At 39.6% G+C, this 18,052-nt stretch overlaps 1 protein-coding gene across 1 annotated transcript in view; it reads right to left on the reverse strand.

Moving 5' to 3' along the window:
* Positions 1-1,785: 1,785 nt before the first annotated feature.
* The window catches only part of FAM171B (family with sequence similarity 171 member B), a 31,935-nt gene continuing 15,668 nt past the window's right edge, over positions 1,786-18,052 (reverse strand). Inside the window, exons 2-8 of the mRNA XM_039555284.1 lie at positions 12,067-12,300; positions 11,270-11,362; positions 10,820-10,975; positions 8,826-8,993; positions 5,164-5,280; positions 4,501-4,624; positions 1,786-4,230 (exon numbers count right to left, since the gene is read on the reverse strand). Coding sequence (XP_039411218.1) covers positions 2,895-4,230; positions 4,501-4,624; positions 5,164-5,280; positions 8,826-8,993; positions 10,820-10,975; positions 11,270-11,362; positions 12,067-12,300 — 2,228 coding nt within the window. The 3' untranslated portion in view covers positions 1,786-2,894. The remainder of the gene's footprint in view (positions 4,231-4,500; positions 4,625-5,163; positions 5,281-8,825; positions 8,994-10,819; positions 10,976-11,269; positions 11,363-12,066; positions 12,301-18,052) is intronic.

Here is an 18,052-nt window from a genome sequence, read left to right on the forward strand (position 1 = left end):
AGGGTGTGCTGCTCTCTCTGCATGTCCACAGGTCCTGCCAGGAGCCCACTGAAGCACAGATTTCCTGTAGGTTCACAGCCTCCTTCATGCATCCTCCACAGGCTGCAGGTGGATATCTGCACGCCATGGGTTGCAGGTTGCAGCTGCTTCACCATGTGTATTAAGTTTGAGTGGCCAGGTTTTGGTAGTGGGGGGGTCTACATGGGTGGCTTCTGTGAGAAGCTGCCAGAAGCTTCCCCTATGCTAGCAGCTCCAGGACAGAGCCGCTGCTGACCAAGGCTGGGCCAATCAGAAATGATGATAACACCTCTGTGATAACAGATTTGAGAAGGAAAAAAGTTACTGTGCAGATGTAATTGTGGCCAGAGAAGAGTGGGGTGAGAATATGTGAGAGGAACAACTCTGCAAGACACCAAGGTCGGTGGAGAAGGAGGGGGAGGAGGTGCTCCAGGTGCCGGAGCCGAGATTCCCATCTGTGATGGTGATGCCCATGGATATTGGGTGTGACTGAGCTGGAGTTCATTTCCCATAGCAGCCTTCCCAGCACCGTGCTTTCCACTGGGAGCTGGAAAGGTGTTGATAACACACCAGTATTTTGGCTACTGCTGGGCAGGGCTGGCACAGCATCAGTGCTGACTCTCAACATTGCCTGCCAATCAGCAGGCTGGGGGTGGGCAAGATCCTGGCAGGGGACATAGCCAGGCCAGCTGACCCAAATTAACCAAAGGGATATTCCATACCATATGATGTCAGCTCAGATATAAAAGCTAAGGAAAGGAGGAGGAAGTGGGGGCATTTGTTATTTACAAGGTTTGCCATCTGGAGCAACCACTACACGTGTTGAAGCAGCCCAGGAAGTGGCCACACATTGCTCGCTGATGAGAAGGAGAGACTATTTTTTTTCCTCTTTGTGCACACGCAAACTTTTGCTTTTGCTTTAGCAAACTACCTTATCTCAATCTAGGAGTTGTTTTCCAACTAGGAGTTATTTTCTGTCCCCCTGTCCAGCTGGGAAAGGGGAGTGACAGAGAGGCTTGATGGGCACCCGGCATCCAGCCAAGGTCAACCCACCACACACACACTTATCTCGAACTCAATTTGCACTTTCATACTTGTGAACTCAATAGGAACACTTCATTCATGAAGCAACTGCTCACCAGAATTTGGACTGATGCATTGCTAGTACCATCGTGGTTACCTTACATATTCTTCTAGAAACAGCACCAGACAACTGACAATCCCAACACAACAGACATATTTCACAGTAATATTTCCTGAGTAAATATTCCCAGAAGCCCAGCTGCATAGGATACTTCCCAACTCTTGAGTGTACTACAGGGCAGACAACCAAGCACTGTTCACACCACAATTCAAATATAGGCATTGTATGTTTGGGTCTTGGTACAGAACCTTAACCAAGCTCTAAGGGAAATATTTATAAAGCCTTTTTAGGATGATTTATAATCAAACTGCCAAAGCCAAAATGCTGGAACTTATTTCACCGGGGAAACAGCCTCAAAGCCACAGAAATACATTCTGTATACTGTATGAAGCACATTAAGAGATGCATCCATTTTTCTGTTAGCCAAAGTTGAAATGATCACTTTGACAAGATGAACATTAAAATTAAAGAATATTTTGATGGCCTTTCCTTCCTCTATACATATCTTAGTTACAATTCATGCATTCATGACTTTTGGTAAATGTAACTCTAAGATGAGTCATAAGTAGTATTTATATTGCATTATAGACCAAATTTTGCAATCTTCTGTCTCATGCTTGTAACCCTCCCCCCAACTTTTAAAGCCTGCTTAACTCCTCTGCAAACCTAGATAAAAGCAGCTCAGGCTGGCAAAATGTAGGCACATAAACCTCAAATGATCTCCCATTGTTTTAAACATAAAATAAAAAGCAACAGTGCCGAGCTTTCCTGCTCAAGAAACTATTTCCAAGGCATAATTTGTCTAATCTTACACACTTCATCATGGGCCAAACTCTCGCTTATAAATATGCAGAAATTCAAGGCTATATTGTGGAGCACAATTGGCCCAACAGCATGCAGAAGAGAAGATGTTCACTGACAAAGAAGCCAAAACAAGACACTGGGATCAGGAGTAGCTGCAGCTTCAAATGCTACCAGAACCAGTCCTTTTCTGCTGGACATAGGTACTTCACAACTGATGTCAGTCTTCAACTTCCATGGGCCATAACAAAGCAGATTCAAACAAAGCAGATGGGCAACATCTTAAGATAGCGTGGACCGTGAACTGCAGTGGCCACAGAGCTTGTACACTTCCCCCTTCCCCCACTGTTGTATGGAATTGCACATGGATGGCCACACAGGGAGGGCAGTAATGCTATAGAGCTCCGCTGATAAATCCAACAGAGCTCATCTGCTGGTGTTGTGGGACCAACGGATGAAACATTTCACATTGTACAAAGAAGTAGTAACAGATCCCTAGAAAAGTTCACATATAAAATGCTGTACAGAATGGTCACGTTGATTAGGAACAAGGCTGAGGAATGGCTTTAACTAGGCTACCATCACATTAGCAACAAGTACAAAAATATTAAAACATGTGCCTACATTTCTCACTGTGCATTCCCAAAGGTGTGTCCAAGAATGACAGGCTAATTAAAATGTGGGCCTTCCCCATACTGCCAATAAAATCAGGAACTGGAAAAGTTTACAAGTAGCATTTCCCTGTTTTCAATTTGCATGGAATATCAATTGCCCAGCTGAAGTTTAGTAACTCAATCTGTACGTTAAAAAAAGGAAACTTTTTATACTAGAAAACAACTTTTCCCTTGTAAACCCAACACTGCAGAATTACAGAAGCAGCCAAGAGGTCAACAACCAGCAGGGAGAGCAAAAGCACAAAGCACATTGTGTTTTAATTTATAGGAATAAGGGGCCTCTCCTCTCTTTTCTTCCAGATATTGGTTTTGCTATCTCTTTTCATTAGAGGTGGTCTATCCCTTTTTTTAGCAGAAGGGATACCAGACTCATGACTTCCTGGTAGAGATTTTTTTCTTAGACCTTCCTCATCATGCTGTTCTATGACTGGCCCATTCCCTCCTTCCATAATGTGCCTCACAGCCTGGTCCTCTGGAGTGCAAACAGTGGTCCCACTTTCACTGCTACTCAGATCCAGATCTTCCAAGTAAAGAATCTTAGAATGTGGCATACTTTTAATGAAAGTTTTCTCTCTCTCCAGTTTCCTGCTAGGATGATGCTCATTCATGTCCACACCAGAGTCCAGACTAGTATCATTACTCTCTGTTTTTTTGCCCTTTTTCAGATCTATGAAGGAATGCCTCACTTGAGCAATTGGTTTTCCATCCAGGGACACAAACCATGCTCGAGGATGTGGAGATGGTTTTCCTTTAGAGAGTTCCAGCAATGTTTGTTCCGAAATACCTTGAAGTTCAGATGAAAATGGAGTCATTACAACTGCTTCATTCAATGTCCCAGGAACAGAGACAGATTCCAGTAAGCTGTTGGTGTACCGGCTCCAGTTGGATGTTTGGGAAGGTAAGCCCTCTTCACCACCCAGGGTACTGTTTTCATCTCTGCAGGCAGAAGGCTGGGGATGAGAGTGCACTGGCATTTTGGGGAGTGTTTGCATGTAATTGTCGCGATTCATGGGTTCCATCATGGGGCCATACACCAGCTGCCCTTTCCTTGGCAAAGTTGCTGATTTAGCAGGATGCAGTTGTTCTGGGGAGTGGAAAAGGTCTGAGGTTTGAAGAATAGCAATAGGCTGATTGTAAATATGCATTAGATGTTCTGGGATGTGGGAAAGCCCATATATCTCCTCTTTCAGTGAAAGGTATCTGTTTTGGTCTGGAATGTCCCTAGGAGCCTGGGAAATAGCACTGTTACTGTGCTTTGGCTGCTGTAAAAGCCTCACTCCAGCATTAGGCTCCACTGAATGGGCTGAATTTCTTGCCTGACCAGTCTGACAGGATGACTGGTAAGAAGCATCCTCTGTGTAGATTTTAAAATTGTCTTGTGATTTTCCGTCTTCTGTGTCTATGGACAGCCTTCTTTGAGGGCTGTATGAAGAAATCTTCGGTGTATATAACTGTGACTTATCCTCCAACTTTAAAGACCCTTTCACAGCATTGATGTGATTTATGTGAGTTGTTGACGTTGTCTGATCTTTTTTTATGACCTCCAGCTTAGTTGTGTTTTTTTCCTTCTTCTGTGTGCGACGACATTTATCCCTATGCAAAAGAGAAGTAAGGTGACTGCAGAGCATACTACAAAATACTGGACTGTTGACTAGCAAAGCTGAAGGTTAGACTTTGGTTAAGAAGTCATAGTGTAATGAGATATCACAAACTTAAAATGAAATTCTGTAACTGTAATTTCTTAAAAAATTTTAGGCTACCCATTATAGTTTAGCTAAGGAAACAAGTCTTAACCTGAAAAGGCTATTTTATCAACCTCAAACTCTACTCATAATGAGCCCACTGAAACTTCTTTTTGCTTACCTGCAGTAACAAAGAAGAACAGCAAAAAATCCAATGATAATGACAAGAGTTCCTCCCAGTATGGCCGTAAGGAACACTGTGTGATAGGCTGTTATGTCCTTGGAAACAGCACTAATAATGGATTCTAGATTGTCAAACAAAACCAGACAAGCATTAGTTCTTAAAACCAAATGATTCCACTTGATGTGCAGAGCTAATAAACTGAACAGTACTTTTCCAGTGATTTTGTGTTCCAATGGCATTATGTTCATCCTTCCCTTTTCACCTTGCTATTTCAGCAAACTAGAAAATATACAAACAGGTTACAATATAATGACAGGTTCATCTCAAGTACTAAAGCCTTACCATGACATCTACCTCATTCCAGACAAATTATATTTGTATTAATTGTCCAAACTAACTTAGAAAAGTGGTCTACATTTTCTACTTAGCACTCTGTCAGAGAGTCCTACCTGGTTTTGGAATCAGACATACTGTTTCTCTGATAGATTCCTTCATATGAATTTACAAAACATGCAAGAAAATCACTGTAAGGACTCAAACAAAAGTTATCCAAGTGAAGAAGCTGCATGTCACTTCTCCCTTCCTGCTATTAAATAAAGAAATCAAACTGACAGCCTTACGTGGGGCATTCAGCAATTGCTTGGCCAGTTGTTGCCTTACCTCTCGTTCCAGGCAGTGGAGCTGCTATCCAGTAGCCCAGGTGTTGAGCAGTGTATGTCCATACTAACTGACCATCCACTTCCTTGACCATTCCTAGCCCACGGTTTACCCAAGCACCTGGGGGGAAAAAAAGGACAAACATTGCACATGCCATGCAAGATTCTTCTATACCTCAAACCATCAGCAATTATGCTATTACCAAAAATACACAAGGTCATAAGAAAACTGAAACTTCTGACTTAGCCATTGTTTATTACACAGCTTTAGCTAAACAGGCAAACTTCCTCTCCTGACAATTTCATTGCAAATATCCCTCTGTGGCTGTTTACTTTGAAACAAAGCATCAACATTACTTACCAGAAGTAAAATTAATATGACTTATTTTCTATTAATAAATGTCTTTTACATATATGCACATAGATATGCACACAAATAATTTGAGAAAGCCTATTATATGACCTTAAGCATGCATGAAGGCCAAGACTAAAAAATGAGGGAGCAGGTTAACTGATGCATGTGAACACAAGTTTACCATCAGCTAGCAGAACTTAGTGGGAAAACATTTTAATCTTATTAAGCTGCAACAGGATAAACAATGTTTGTCTTGAATGTTTCTCTCCTTCTCCCTGCCCCAAGGCTGTAACAGTTCACTTAGCCCAAGGAAGTGCTATTGTTAGGACACACCATCTGTTTGGCAACACATGGGACAGGTATTATGGTATGCCCGTTTCTACAATTAATAAAGCATCCATTAGAAGAGGGAGAATTATACTTAATTCACTTAAACACATTTATTGTGGGCCATCTGTGAAATTCTAAGGACAGAAAACATCCTCATGTAACCAACCTTACATATTCAACCTGCAAATACTGAGAGGTAGAGACAACCACCAGCTTTTTTTAAACACCAGTAATCGAAGTATGAAAACAGTATAGCTCATGTAAGATGGAGCTTATATGAATTTCAGTTCTATTTTCTTCCAGGACCCTTCTTTCAGCAAAGCAAAAGTAAATATCTCCCAGCCAGGAGGTAAAGATGAGGATGGATGCCTGCCACAGATGTTCACATGCACAGGCACACACAGAGAAAATACCACTTAGCAGTAAAACATGCGGCTTTCTCCTGGTGCTTGTGATGGCTGGCAGAGGGGAAGGGCAGCAGCAACCACCTAGAGCTCTGAAAGTGCTTTCTCAGCCACCTGAGAAACGTTGCCCAGAGTCAGGAGTAATACCAGCAAGCATTGTATAAAAGGCAAAAATAATTTCTAGGTGTCCAGAAGTTCTGTCTTAACTGAACAAATCCATAAGAAGCTATACACTGTTTGCTGTCCTTTTCTGTAAATTACATCTTCCCCCAATATACTCCATAGAAAATACTAGGTATTAAGAAAAAATATTAAAATGTGATTAATGAGTAAGCCCATTTTCTCTATGCTTTACTGCCATTCAAGCAGAAGGATATAATTCTCAATTTAATGTTGAATGCAAGCTTTCTGGTTTTTGTAATTCTATTAAAATCCACAAAGCACTTTTAGCACTAATGCAGCAAAATATTTAGTGAGAAGGAAGACATACTCAATACAGATCAACAAATTCTGCATTTACAGCAGCTGGAGTACAATTACCAAAGCTCATTTTCCAGGAACAGTCTCAGTACTACTACACTTGGAGTAACCCCAGGGAACACTGCACAGGCAGACCTGTGAAAGCAGTTTCTATCTTTTTCCTGGTGCATATGGGTCAGCCCACACAGACCTGTTCCCTTGCCACTTCCAATACTGACATGGGAGCTCTGATTACCATCATAACACATTACCCAAGGACTTTAGAGTTAAAAATTGTGTCAGTGTCTTGCTGGGGACATCCCGCATGCAACATCTTGGATGCCAGAGCCTCATTACTGAGTGCAGCAGGAGCTATGCATTCAGCTCAGATGAGGGCCTGCTGCTCCTTATGGATGCTCTGGAATGCTTGCTGCAGAGATGAGGCGTTCAGCTGCCCTCAGTCACCAGAACCTTGACTACAGCATGCCTTGCAATTACTCAGTTACCTTGGGAAAAAGTCATTTTTCATGTGTTGGATCAAAGGTAAAAAATAAAAGAAACATATTTAAGAATAAACATCCAGAAAGTGAATACAGTTGCAAATTTTTACTGTAAGAAAGGAAGAAATGGGAGAAAAAGTTCAAGTTAAGTTATGCCCCAAAAGTTTCTGTCCTTTTTTGCCATCCTCCTTGCCCTCTCCTCAGCAAGCAGCAGTGAAGGCTCCATGTGAACAGTACACCTCAGAGAGTATCCATTACAAACAATTTGCCTTTCTGGAATCTCTGTCAAAGTACATCCCATTGGAGAGGAAAAAAACAACTGGTTTTACTGGGTTTTGGATCAGCATGCCATGATCCTGGCTCCTGTTTTACTCCCAAGGCCAACATGCCTACGTAGGAATGCTGGGAAGGACCCTCAACACCCACATAACAAACACCTTACACTGGTTTATATTCTGACCTGATCCTGTGCTGCTCCAGTTCTGTCAACTCGTTGTTTTAACAACAGTGTTGACTTAGCTTTGTTTAGGGAGTTAAAGCAGCTCAGCACAGGATGAGCACAGGAGCTGGCAAAAGTGGCTGTGGCAGTAAGAAATTTAAACCCTGGGTGATATTTTGCCACCTCAGACTAAAACCCTTTATTTGATCTCTTCCCACCAGTTACCCCTCTAAAGTATTCTAGGTGTATAGACAGACTTAATCTTCTATGCCAAAACTTATCCTATTTACTTTTTTCCCCACAAGACAGCCTAGCCAAATTTTATTAGCATGTTCTTAATTCAAATCCATGTTCTTCAGTTGTTCTCCATTAAGATGATCAGTTTCTTGAACACATAAACAACACTTTGTTAGAGCTGGTGTCCCTCTCCTGTACTTCCAACAGCTGGACAAAAGCTTTTTGCCTTGATAAGGAGCAGCACATGCCCTCCTAACTCACTTGCATATTTCAAGCTGAAGTGTGATGGCAACCATAAGGTACAATGTAGGACAATCAGGACATTAATGCACCCACACCTAATACAGGTCATCTAAATGGGTTATGTGGATGTAGCTCATTACTCACTCCTGACTAAAATTAGACATGAAGGGATGACAAAAGCTTTAGAATGACTAATCCCCAGCCTCCTCTTTGCATTTTGGAAGAACGATGTTGTTCCCTTGAATAACTCTTATTTCCCCTTCATTTCACTTTCTGAATTGTTTTTGTTAACTGAAGCAACATCTATTCCAGTTCTAGCATCAAAGGATCTTTAGAGCTACAGTCTAGGAAACAAAGCATCCAAACCTTCAGTTCTGGTTTGCTTTCTTATAAGAAGGAATTCACAAAATTACTAGGCTTGAAATTTAACATCATCTAAAATATATGTTCTGTGAATACTCAACCTCCCACGAAAATAAAAATCCAGCACATTAAAAAAGCAGGCAAGAGGAATGCTAATGAATTTTACCAAAGCTTTTTGAACTAACAATTCAAGGTAGTCCCTTAAGAAAATTGACCATCTATTGACCATCACTTCTTAGAATAGTGCCATCACTGTTCCATGACCTGCAGTGCCGTGTGCCCGAAACTACAGGCGTGTGCTGGAAGGCAGAATAACAAATAACTTAACCCACTTACCAATTTTCATATCGAATGTCCAGGCAGGTACAGCATCTCCTGATTTTACAGTAGTTGTGGGAAGAGGAAGTGTAACCTGAATAGGACCATTTACATTCAGTTCTTTCCCAGCCAAAAGAACATTTACACATATGGCAGCAAGAGGAGTTAATTCCATGCTTTTGAAACCTGAAAACAAGAAATCTCTTGTAATTTTCCATTCATAGTTTATTTTAAAAGAAACAAATTAAGAATTAAGCTACTAAAGGCAAGTCCTCATCTACATCCAGCTACACAGTCAGCTGTTATCAATTTGGTCAAATAAAAATCAACATTACTTTTCTTCTGAACTTTTAACAACCTATGATTAAAACAAAACACAGTCATTTCTATACTAATGCTGTAAGAGAAACAGATTTGCAACATCCAGGTTCTATGCCGACTGTAGAATTAACGATGAGGCAAAACTTGTCTTGGGATGGGGGAAGGAGGGTTTTTCCCCTCAGATAATGAGGTTGCAAAACACCTAACTGATGTGAAATACAGATCATACAAGAATTTTGGTATAATCACAATGTACATAACATTGAATCAAACTGAAGGCATATGGAACTCCTCCTGTAAGGATTAATTTCCTAATTTGGCAGCCAGAATTAACTGAATAGGTAATCATGAGACTTGTCAAAGCACTCAGAGGAAATGTTGCATTTACAAAGCAGCCTGAAAGTATCTTTCCTTTGTTTCCCTTTCAGCAGTTTGCAAATGCTCCAGAATGCCCAATATGACAAGATGGTGAGAGAAGCTGAAACAGAATTAGTAAGCAGCAGAATAATGTTAAATCTATGCAGGCTGTTAGAAGCTGGTTGTGAGAGAACTGGCACATCAGATATCAATTAGCTTCCACCTGCCCTAAAACGAAGCCTATTCCTTTAGGGGTATATGAATAATTTAAAACACATGCCAGACAAATTGAAGGGAAAACTCAAAGAGGATAAACACTGCTTAGTCTCCTATGCTTCTTCCCTTCTGCCTTCCATTTAAAGAGATGAAATACTGATAACAAAAGATTTTAAAATATCTATGTCAAAATATCAGTATATATGATGCCTTTGATGGAATGAAAATTAAAGAATAGAGTATAACGAGTTTAAATAAGCCATGGAGTGCCCTCTTCATGCACTACAATGAATTTCAGAGCCTCATGACTTCAGATCCACTGGGAATAGAAAGAAAAGAACAAAAGAAAGATGGAACTGCACACAGTACAACCTACCAGAGGTTACTGCACTTAGGCAAATTAAAAAACTATCTGATAGAATGACAAATACTAAAAAATCCAGTGGTATAAGAGCAGAGTTATGACTCATGAAACCACTTAGTGCTTCTCCAGCGAAACAGATGAACAAAAAACATTATTACAACTGTGCGCCGTATACACAGGGACCACTTGGTCCCAAACTTGCCCAGACTGACTGACTGTGAGCCAAGCAAGATGTTCCACACAATCTTTGTGCTGGGTGCAACGCCCTAGAACCAATCACTCCAGTGAAAATGCAGAATCCCCACAGCTGAAGTCAATGGCTGCTGTTACACTGATTTCTTTAGGTTCACCTAGTTTACAGTCTGGCTATAATTGCATTTTTAAGGTGTTTACTAAACCAATTCCAGTCTCATGAAATCCTGAACATATATATATATATATATACATATATATATATATATATATATGTATATATATATATATATATATATGTGAAAGCAGACTCTGAAGGAGTATTTCAGTGCACCAAGATACGTTCTCATACTACAAGGACCAACATAGAGTAACACTGATTACTCACCTGATGTGTTTATAGCTTACTCCTATGGAACAAAGCTTTGTGATTTAATATAATGGAAACAGGTTCAAGCCCTCTTAAATTAAGCATATGTTTTTCTGAAACACTGTGCACTCATATGCATTTTAATATTATAATCTTTTTTTATAGGAATTCTTAACCAACATACTCACATACCTGATTTATTTAGAATAATTCCTGTTGTATAGAGAAAGCTGTCCACTTTCAAAAATTGCTCTGGCACTGTCAGATAGGCTGTAACATTTGCAATATGATTCGTTGGAAACTTTATTAAAGATTTTGGAAACTGAACACTCAGTTGAGATTTGGCATCTGTAAAAGAGTAATATTTTGTCTTAGCCACAGTAAAACACACAAACAGTGTTTTTACTACTCTTCAGAAATCCACTTAGCATAACAACCTGTTTTCACCCGCTTTCTCCATGATTTATGTATTTCCAGTCTAGCACTTGTCACAGTCCCTCATACAGCTACGTAATTAACAGAAAATCTGGCTTTGAGTGGATAGGTATTACATGAGAATAAGATGATGCTTAATTTTTTTCCATGTGTGTACAGATGGCTATCACAAAGTGTTTAATTACAGTCTGCATACACAGAACTTACCAGACAGTTTTCCAGTAATTAAGACAGTATCTTCAAACAGCCATATATTAGCTTGACTTTGTGGGAATAATGAGAGCGTCACGGACGAGTATACTGTGGAAAATGGTAATATCTGTTACACCGTGCAACCAAAAAAAATCCTCCAAGGTCTCCAAATCCAAAGAAATATTGAACAGAGCACTTAATAAACCAGAGAGTACATGAAGACTAAATAAGTTACTCCTGTTATCCAGAGCAGCAATTTTAGTGTTTAGGCAGAAAGACCTCTGTTGAATGTTTGCTACTGTTTTATACCTTCTATGGATAAACAGTGACTAGAATTCTTAAAAGTCTCTTTTTTTAAAAAAAATCATGTACCTTTTTAAGAGTATGCAGTAGTTAAACAAGAAAACCTGTGAGGAAACACTGCTTAAGGGGAGCTGTAACAACAGGTTATACCTGTCATAGAGGACAAAAAGCATTGGCACTCCAGGAATCACTCAGGTCAACAGGATTTTTGTCAGAACACATTAACAGCTCTTTGCTAAATCTAGGCAAAAAAATTTCTAAGAATTCACTGTGTGTCACAACATAACCTACTTAGATTTAGAAAGGGCTATTTTGTGTTTTAGAGTAATCAGAATTTTGACAAGTTTAACAGACCGTTCACCCTTAGATCTGCATTGACAGGCATCACCTCCCTTGACTGACTTCACTGAGTCATGTTCAGCTGACAGCAACTACCCAGACAGCTTGGGAGAGAAATTTAATTACTGCCAGATACAGTTTAATAACAGGACTGTAAGATGCTTACGTACTTGGCATTCTTGCAGTCTTCCAAGGCAAAGGTGTCAGCAGGTAGCCATCCTTGTATGAGACAATAGTTAAGCTTAATCCTAATTTGTAGGGGACTTTTATTAACGCTGCTCCATTGTTCCCAGTAAGAGTAGAATTTGTCAAGGTGTAGTTCACAAACACCTCCACCACCGCTTGTCGCAGGTACTGATGACTGATGATGTCATTTACTTGAACTTTTAGCGTAAAAACAGATCCTATTGACAAAAAGAAAAACAGGAGGTCATGATAATACATCACAACTAAGGACCATAAACTTGTAAAGAAGTCCTGGAGTTCAGGTCTTTGTTATTCATCCATTGCACAGTGGATCTCTTATCTCTAGCCAAAGGCAGGGGTAACCATGCACTTATATACCCCAGAGAAGAGGGAAACAAAAAACCTTAAGACGGGGCACAAAGGTGTCAAAAAGTGTTTATCAAACTCAACAAACATAGTAACTAACCAGTAAAAAAAAAACCAAAAACAAAACAAAAAAAACCCAAACAAAAACCCAAAAAGCCCCCAAAAAACCCCAAAACAAAACCCAGTCAAAACCAAATTACAAAGTAATCTTCCCCTTTTTGTTTAAGCTTGAAGAACGCATCTGTGATGACGTGAGATTTAATATGCTCTGCAATATCACACTGATAATACAGATGGTCTTGTTATCCAAGTGTAACCCTTGGCTTGGGACACACATTTCAAGATGCACCTTGAGTTTGTAAAAGCAGAGAACCTGATGTCTACAGACAGAGGGACAACACATTTATATTTACATGTGTAATGTTATTATAAAGCAACCAAATGCATCCAGACACTGTTTTAAACTACTATCTCCCACCAGACTTACACCGGCCTACTTTTCAGTTCCGACATTGCAACTTCTAAAGAGTATCTCTCTACTGCCAATTAGAAGATCTGATAGTCCGTACGATACCCAGTGCCTTGCAGAGATCATAATTACAGTGACTAAAAAGTATGTTGAAAATAATAAATCCACTTGAACAGCAGTCTCAAGGTGCTCTGAACCACATTCAATTTCTCTTCCACCCTGATGGCAAATAAATTATTAGGGAGTCTTTTCACAGTATGTGAAAAGGGACAGAATTCCACATTATTTCAAGAATAAAATTAATTTATTGTTAGAAATTAAAATATATATGGATCACTGTTAAAAATATTTTAAATAACAAATTTTCCAGGATTTTGGTTACAGATATACTACTATTCAATACCACTGCACTACTTTGTATCCTAATACTTTCAAATACATTCATCACGAATATGCATTTCTATTTAGGTCAAATGTCAAGTTAAGTTATTTGAAATGTATCTACCTAAAATCATACTTCAATTTCATTATGCTATCCCCACTATAATTGAGATTGACATTGCACCAAGAGATTACTGCCACTGACCTTGATTTAAATGAATAGGTCTTGAGGAGCCAAGTGCAATCCATCAAAAAAATCCAGTGTGTAGTGGAGATGCCCAAGTTGGGCCTCTCTGAAATAAGTATTTATTTAGATCTATTATATGCACGGAGCATATCGTATATTCATGCAAAAAATGACCTGCACACAACAAAAGCTACACTGGCCTCAATTTATTACTGTTTACCACATACACAGCAAAAACTTACCAGCTGTGCCAGACTGATTCTCTGCAGTGTTATACAAAAATCTACATCTCCTTGAGCAAATTAATACATATTTTCAGAAAAATAAAAAAAGACCCAGTGTACGCAAACGTATTTAACAGAATTAAACAGAAAATGCACAATAATCTTGGAACAATGTCATCTGGGTGGGGGTTTTTTTCCTTATGTAAGATATTTCGAGAATAAAATTTCTTTAAATTGCTGTGCTAGAGGAGTTTTAAATCACATAATGATTGGGGGGAAAAATTATGTCATGTCAGCAAATTATGGGCTCCAAACAGCTCCTCCAGGCATTGATCCAGTTACACAGATACTAGCATCATTCCAGTGGCTGCCAAAACTTGAAAAACAGGTCATTTGCCCCTGGCCAATGACTAGTTAAAAGGCTACAGAGGAGAGGAAACAGGCTGTGTACAATATTATTATCCAGAAATCATTTGGAAGTCAGAAGTATATAATGAAATGGTATTTAAAAGTACAAAATTCAGCAGTAAAAAATTCAAGCTCATGCCAGTAAGGAGCAATACCAGAAATGCCTGTTATAAAGTGGTATTTTAACAGCTGGAATCAAGTCAGGAGAAAAAGAGCCGAGTTTTAACAGCTGAAATAAGTCATAAAAAATTAAAACCTAAAATGTACTCAGAAAGAGACATTCTTTCAATCATTCCATACTTTCAATGAGTATTTTCCATTTCCTGCTGACAAAAAGCCTAACAAGAAAATACAGGAGTGAGGGCAAATGCCACAGCTCTCCTCCAGCTGTTGGTAAATTCAAAGGTTGTTCTGTGCAAAACTATTTCTTCCTCTCATCTCCTTCAGTCACAGCCATATTAAACCCCACTTTCTTAGAATCTTTGGGTTCCCAAAAAAAAAAAAAAAAAGACTGTAAAACTGTAGAAAACTGTGCTATTTTCACTCTCTCATGGTGAACTGACAAATATCATTGGCTGTTTTTAGCCATGCTGAACTTTGATTACTTCCTTCTCCTATGGGTATAGAAATTGCCACAGCATTTCCCAAAAGTGATACTCTGCCTGAAGGGGTGTTGAGGAGATGCAGACGCGAGGCTGGAAATGCGGATTGAAATCCCAGGGGGGTTGCTGAGACAAGGCTCTCCAGTGGCAGCTTTGGAAGAGTCCCCACCTATGTGACTGTCACACACAGGCAGCAGCTACTCCAGAGAGGAGTGCTCACCTCACAGCCCTGAATATCCAGACACAGATTAAAGGAGACTCAACCCCTGGCTCTCAGTGCCTTTGGCCTTTCTTTTGCGCTAAAACAAGTCTTCCTGGCAAGAAGTCGTCTCCTGCTCGGCAGGGAGTCATGCCCTGCCTGCACTTGGATTTGGTGATATCAACTAGAATATACCCTGCCAACAAGTCACTTGCAACTCTGGTGCAATGGTTTTGGAGAGACTTTTTTAAAAAATTAACCTTTCCACTCCTCAACAGTAACAGAACAGAAGACATGAGGACACATCATTATGCCTCTATCCAAATGCTTGTGAAATAATAACGTGTTAAAAATCCAAGTGAAAAAAAGCCAGAATCCAACAGTAACAACAATTTTTTACTCACACAGCCATGTTCACCATAGTTTTGGAGACCAGTTGTTGCAGCCCAGTTAAGAGCACAACAATCCCATGGCCCTAGAGCTCAGAGTTTGTAGTTCTGGTCCTACAGCACTGATCTATATCTTTCCAAGCTTGACATCCCACGACCAGCTCCCTCCTCAAACCAACCCCCCCACAAGCCTCACATCCATTTATTGTGCAAATTTATCACAGATTTAATGGCATTCAGTTATTAACAATGTCATAGTAACATCCAAGACACCTAATTTGCAAAGAAAATATTGTCTTTCTTTTCCTTTTTATAAATATCTTGATTTACAAGTCTTTAAGGACACTTTTAAGTCTCAACTATGATCAAAACTGCAGTAGGATATTTTAATCACAATAAAATATACTGAAAAAAAATTCACATAAAAAAATGAATGGTTGGTTAACTTTTTAACAAAAGCAAAGCTGCAAACTTAAACAATGGATGAACCTTGTGCTTTTTTCTGGTCAATGACACGTGCCAAACACAAGTGGGTCAGCTGTATCTCAGTATTAAACAGATTTGACAGAACTCCCACAATTAGAAGAAAGAACTCAGTCCTTGCTAATTTGATTTGTGCTGCCTCGGAGGAAGGGATTCCTCTCTTGGCAGGTCCACTGGAAATGCCAGCTCCCACAGCATTAAAATGTTTCGGATAAACCTTCATAGAAACACAGCAGTTATTCAGACAAAGGGGAACAAGGCCTTCTACCATATTTAGCTCCTTCAGAAATGTCCTGGTCAGTAAAATGACGCCTCATTTCTTTGAGAAACATCTAATGCCTGAATTAGAAGAATTTGGCTTCACGTCACTGGCCTAACTCAGAAATCGTATCACAGAATTAAGCCAAAGAATGGCTTGGAATTGCAAGCTGGGTACAAATGTACCAGTGCAAAAAATCTCAGTTATGGTCCATGTAATTTGTTCTTAATTCTGACCTGCACATAAGCATGTCATCTGGTTACCATTATTGTGAGATTTAATTACCATGGTCAAGGCCGGGCCCTTACAGGCACCAATATATGCCAAACTACACATATCATTAACTGATATGGTGGTGAAAACACACACACAGGGCACTGCCCAGGAAGAATTCCTACACATTCTGCAACCCAGTCCTAAGTCCCTTTCCCTATTTATCACCAAATTCCTATAGCCAAAGAGGTTCTGTACCTGGAAGGAGGCAGTTACTCATCTCAAACACACAGACAACTACCCAGTTAAGCAATTACCTTATGGGATGAACAGTAACTACAATTAAATCATTCATTAGTTCCGTCTTTCAGAGGGGACTCCTCTCACCCTTGCCCAGAGATGTTTAAACCCATGCCAGAAAAGGCACACACTGATAAGAGTTTTATGGCAACTGCCTACACCAGGCTCCCTGCTACCCAGCCAGAGAAAACCTGGGCTGTGCCATTTTCTTGGTCTTAGCTGACTGAACAACCCTTTTCCCATCTTTTACATTCATGAAGCACCGTATTTTTTGGCTTAACACAATTAGGGATATGAAAGGTGCACTGATGTGTAAAGAAAAAATGTGTAATAAAAATACGGGGTTTTACTACACATCCAGTATTGCAATGGATATTGCCATGGGGGTGGAAATCAATGAAACATATAATCTAGACAGCCAACACACATCTGGCTTCAGTAAAAAAAGGTCATATAAAAGCCATCCTCCTGCCCACAAACACCAATCGTTACTTCTCAGAATTTCCTTAGAACTACAGTAATAGCAGTGACAAACTACAAAAGCATAGATTGAAAAAGTAAAAGCCTACTGCACCTTCAGTTCATTAAAAATCCACATACATGAAGGGGAGTTGCGGCAGCACCAGAGGGCTATGGGGTGATTTAGTGCTGGACCAAGCCCCCTCCCCACAGCTCACCATCCATCTGTGAGTACCTTTGTTCTGGAGCAAGATACAAAGCACTGACACAGGACTGAATTTTCTGCCTTGCACAGTGCATTAAAATGACATAATAGGTGACCCCTAAACTCCTATAACAGTTTTATGGGTGTACTGTGAGAGTTATTGTCAGGCACTGGGGTGAGCTCTCTGGCTGGTTTTCAATTATGCTTCTCATAGCTATCAAATAACCTGCAAATCTAATTAATAACCTCTACAACCAAATGTGGGCTTCATTTGTTAGCTATCAGTGTTCTTTTATCCTGTCATACTCCACACAGTAATTTATAGACCCTAGTACCAATGGGCATATACATGCATAAAGATCTTTCTAACTCTACACAAATCATTCTATCTATTCCAAATTGGTATCAGGATATCTCATTTAGAAACTAATTACATGATTCTTTATAAGGATGTTTTATATGCTGCTCCTCTGATTTAAAACAATAGCGGAAACTAAATAGGAGAACATTATTTTTCCTCCCTAAAATGGAACAGGACTTCTGCTAAAATAAAAAATACACCACAAGTGTTTTGCCCTGTGAAATTTTAACTTTGTCTTTATAAATTAGTTGTAAGTACAATCTGCGTATTTTATTTTCAACAACCTATGACTGAACTGAGAAGCAAAGAAGCTCACCCTGTTCACAAAAGGTCTGAGAAAATTCAGCAAATACCTAACCAGCTGTAAAAATCAATTTCTCAGGAAAAGAGAACCTTAGATTTAGATAAGAACAACACACACAACAAATATAATCATTCCACTTGGCTGTAAAAAGAAAATACTTG

The sequence above is a fragment of the Corvus cornix genome, chromosome 7, assembly GCF_000738735.6.
Source record: "Corvus cornix cornix isolate S_Up_H32 chromosome 7, ASM73873v5, whole genome shotgun sequence".
Classification (NCBI taxonomy): domain Eukaryota; kingdom Metazoa; phylum Chordata; class Aves; order Passeriformes; family Corvidae; genus Corvus; species Corvus cornix.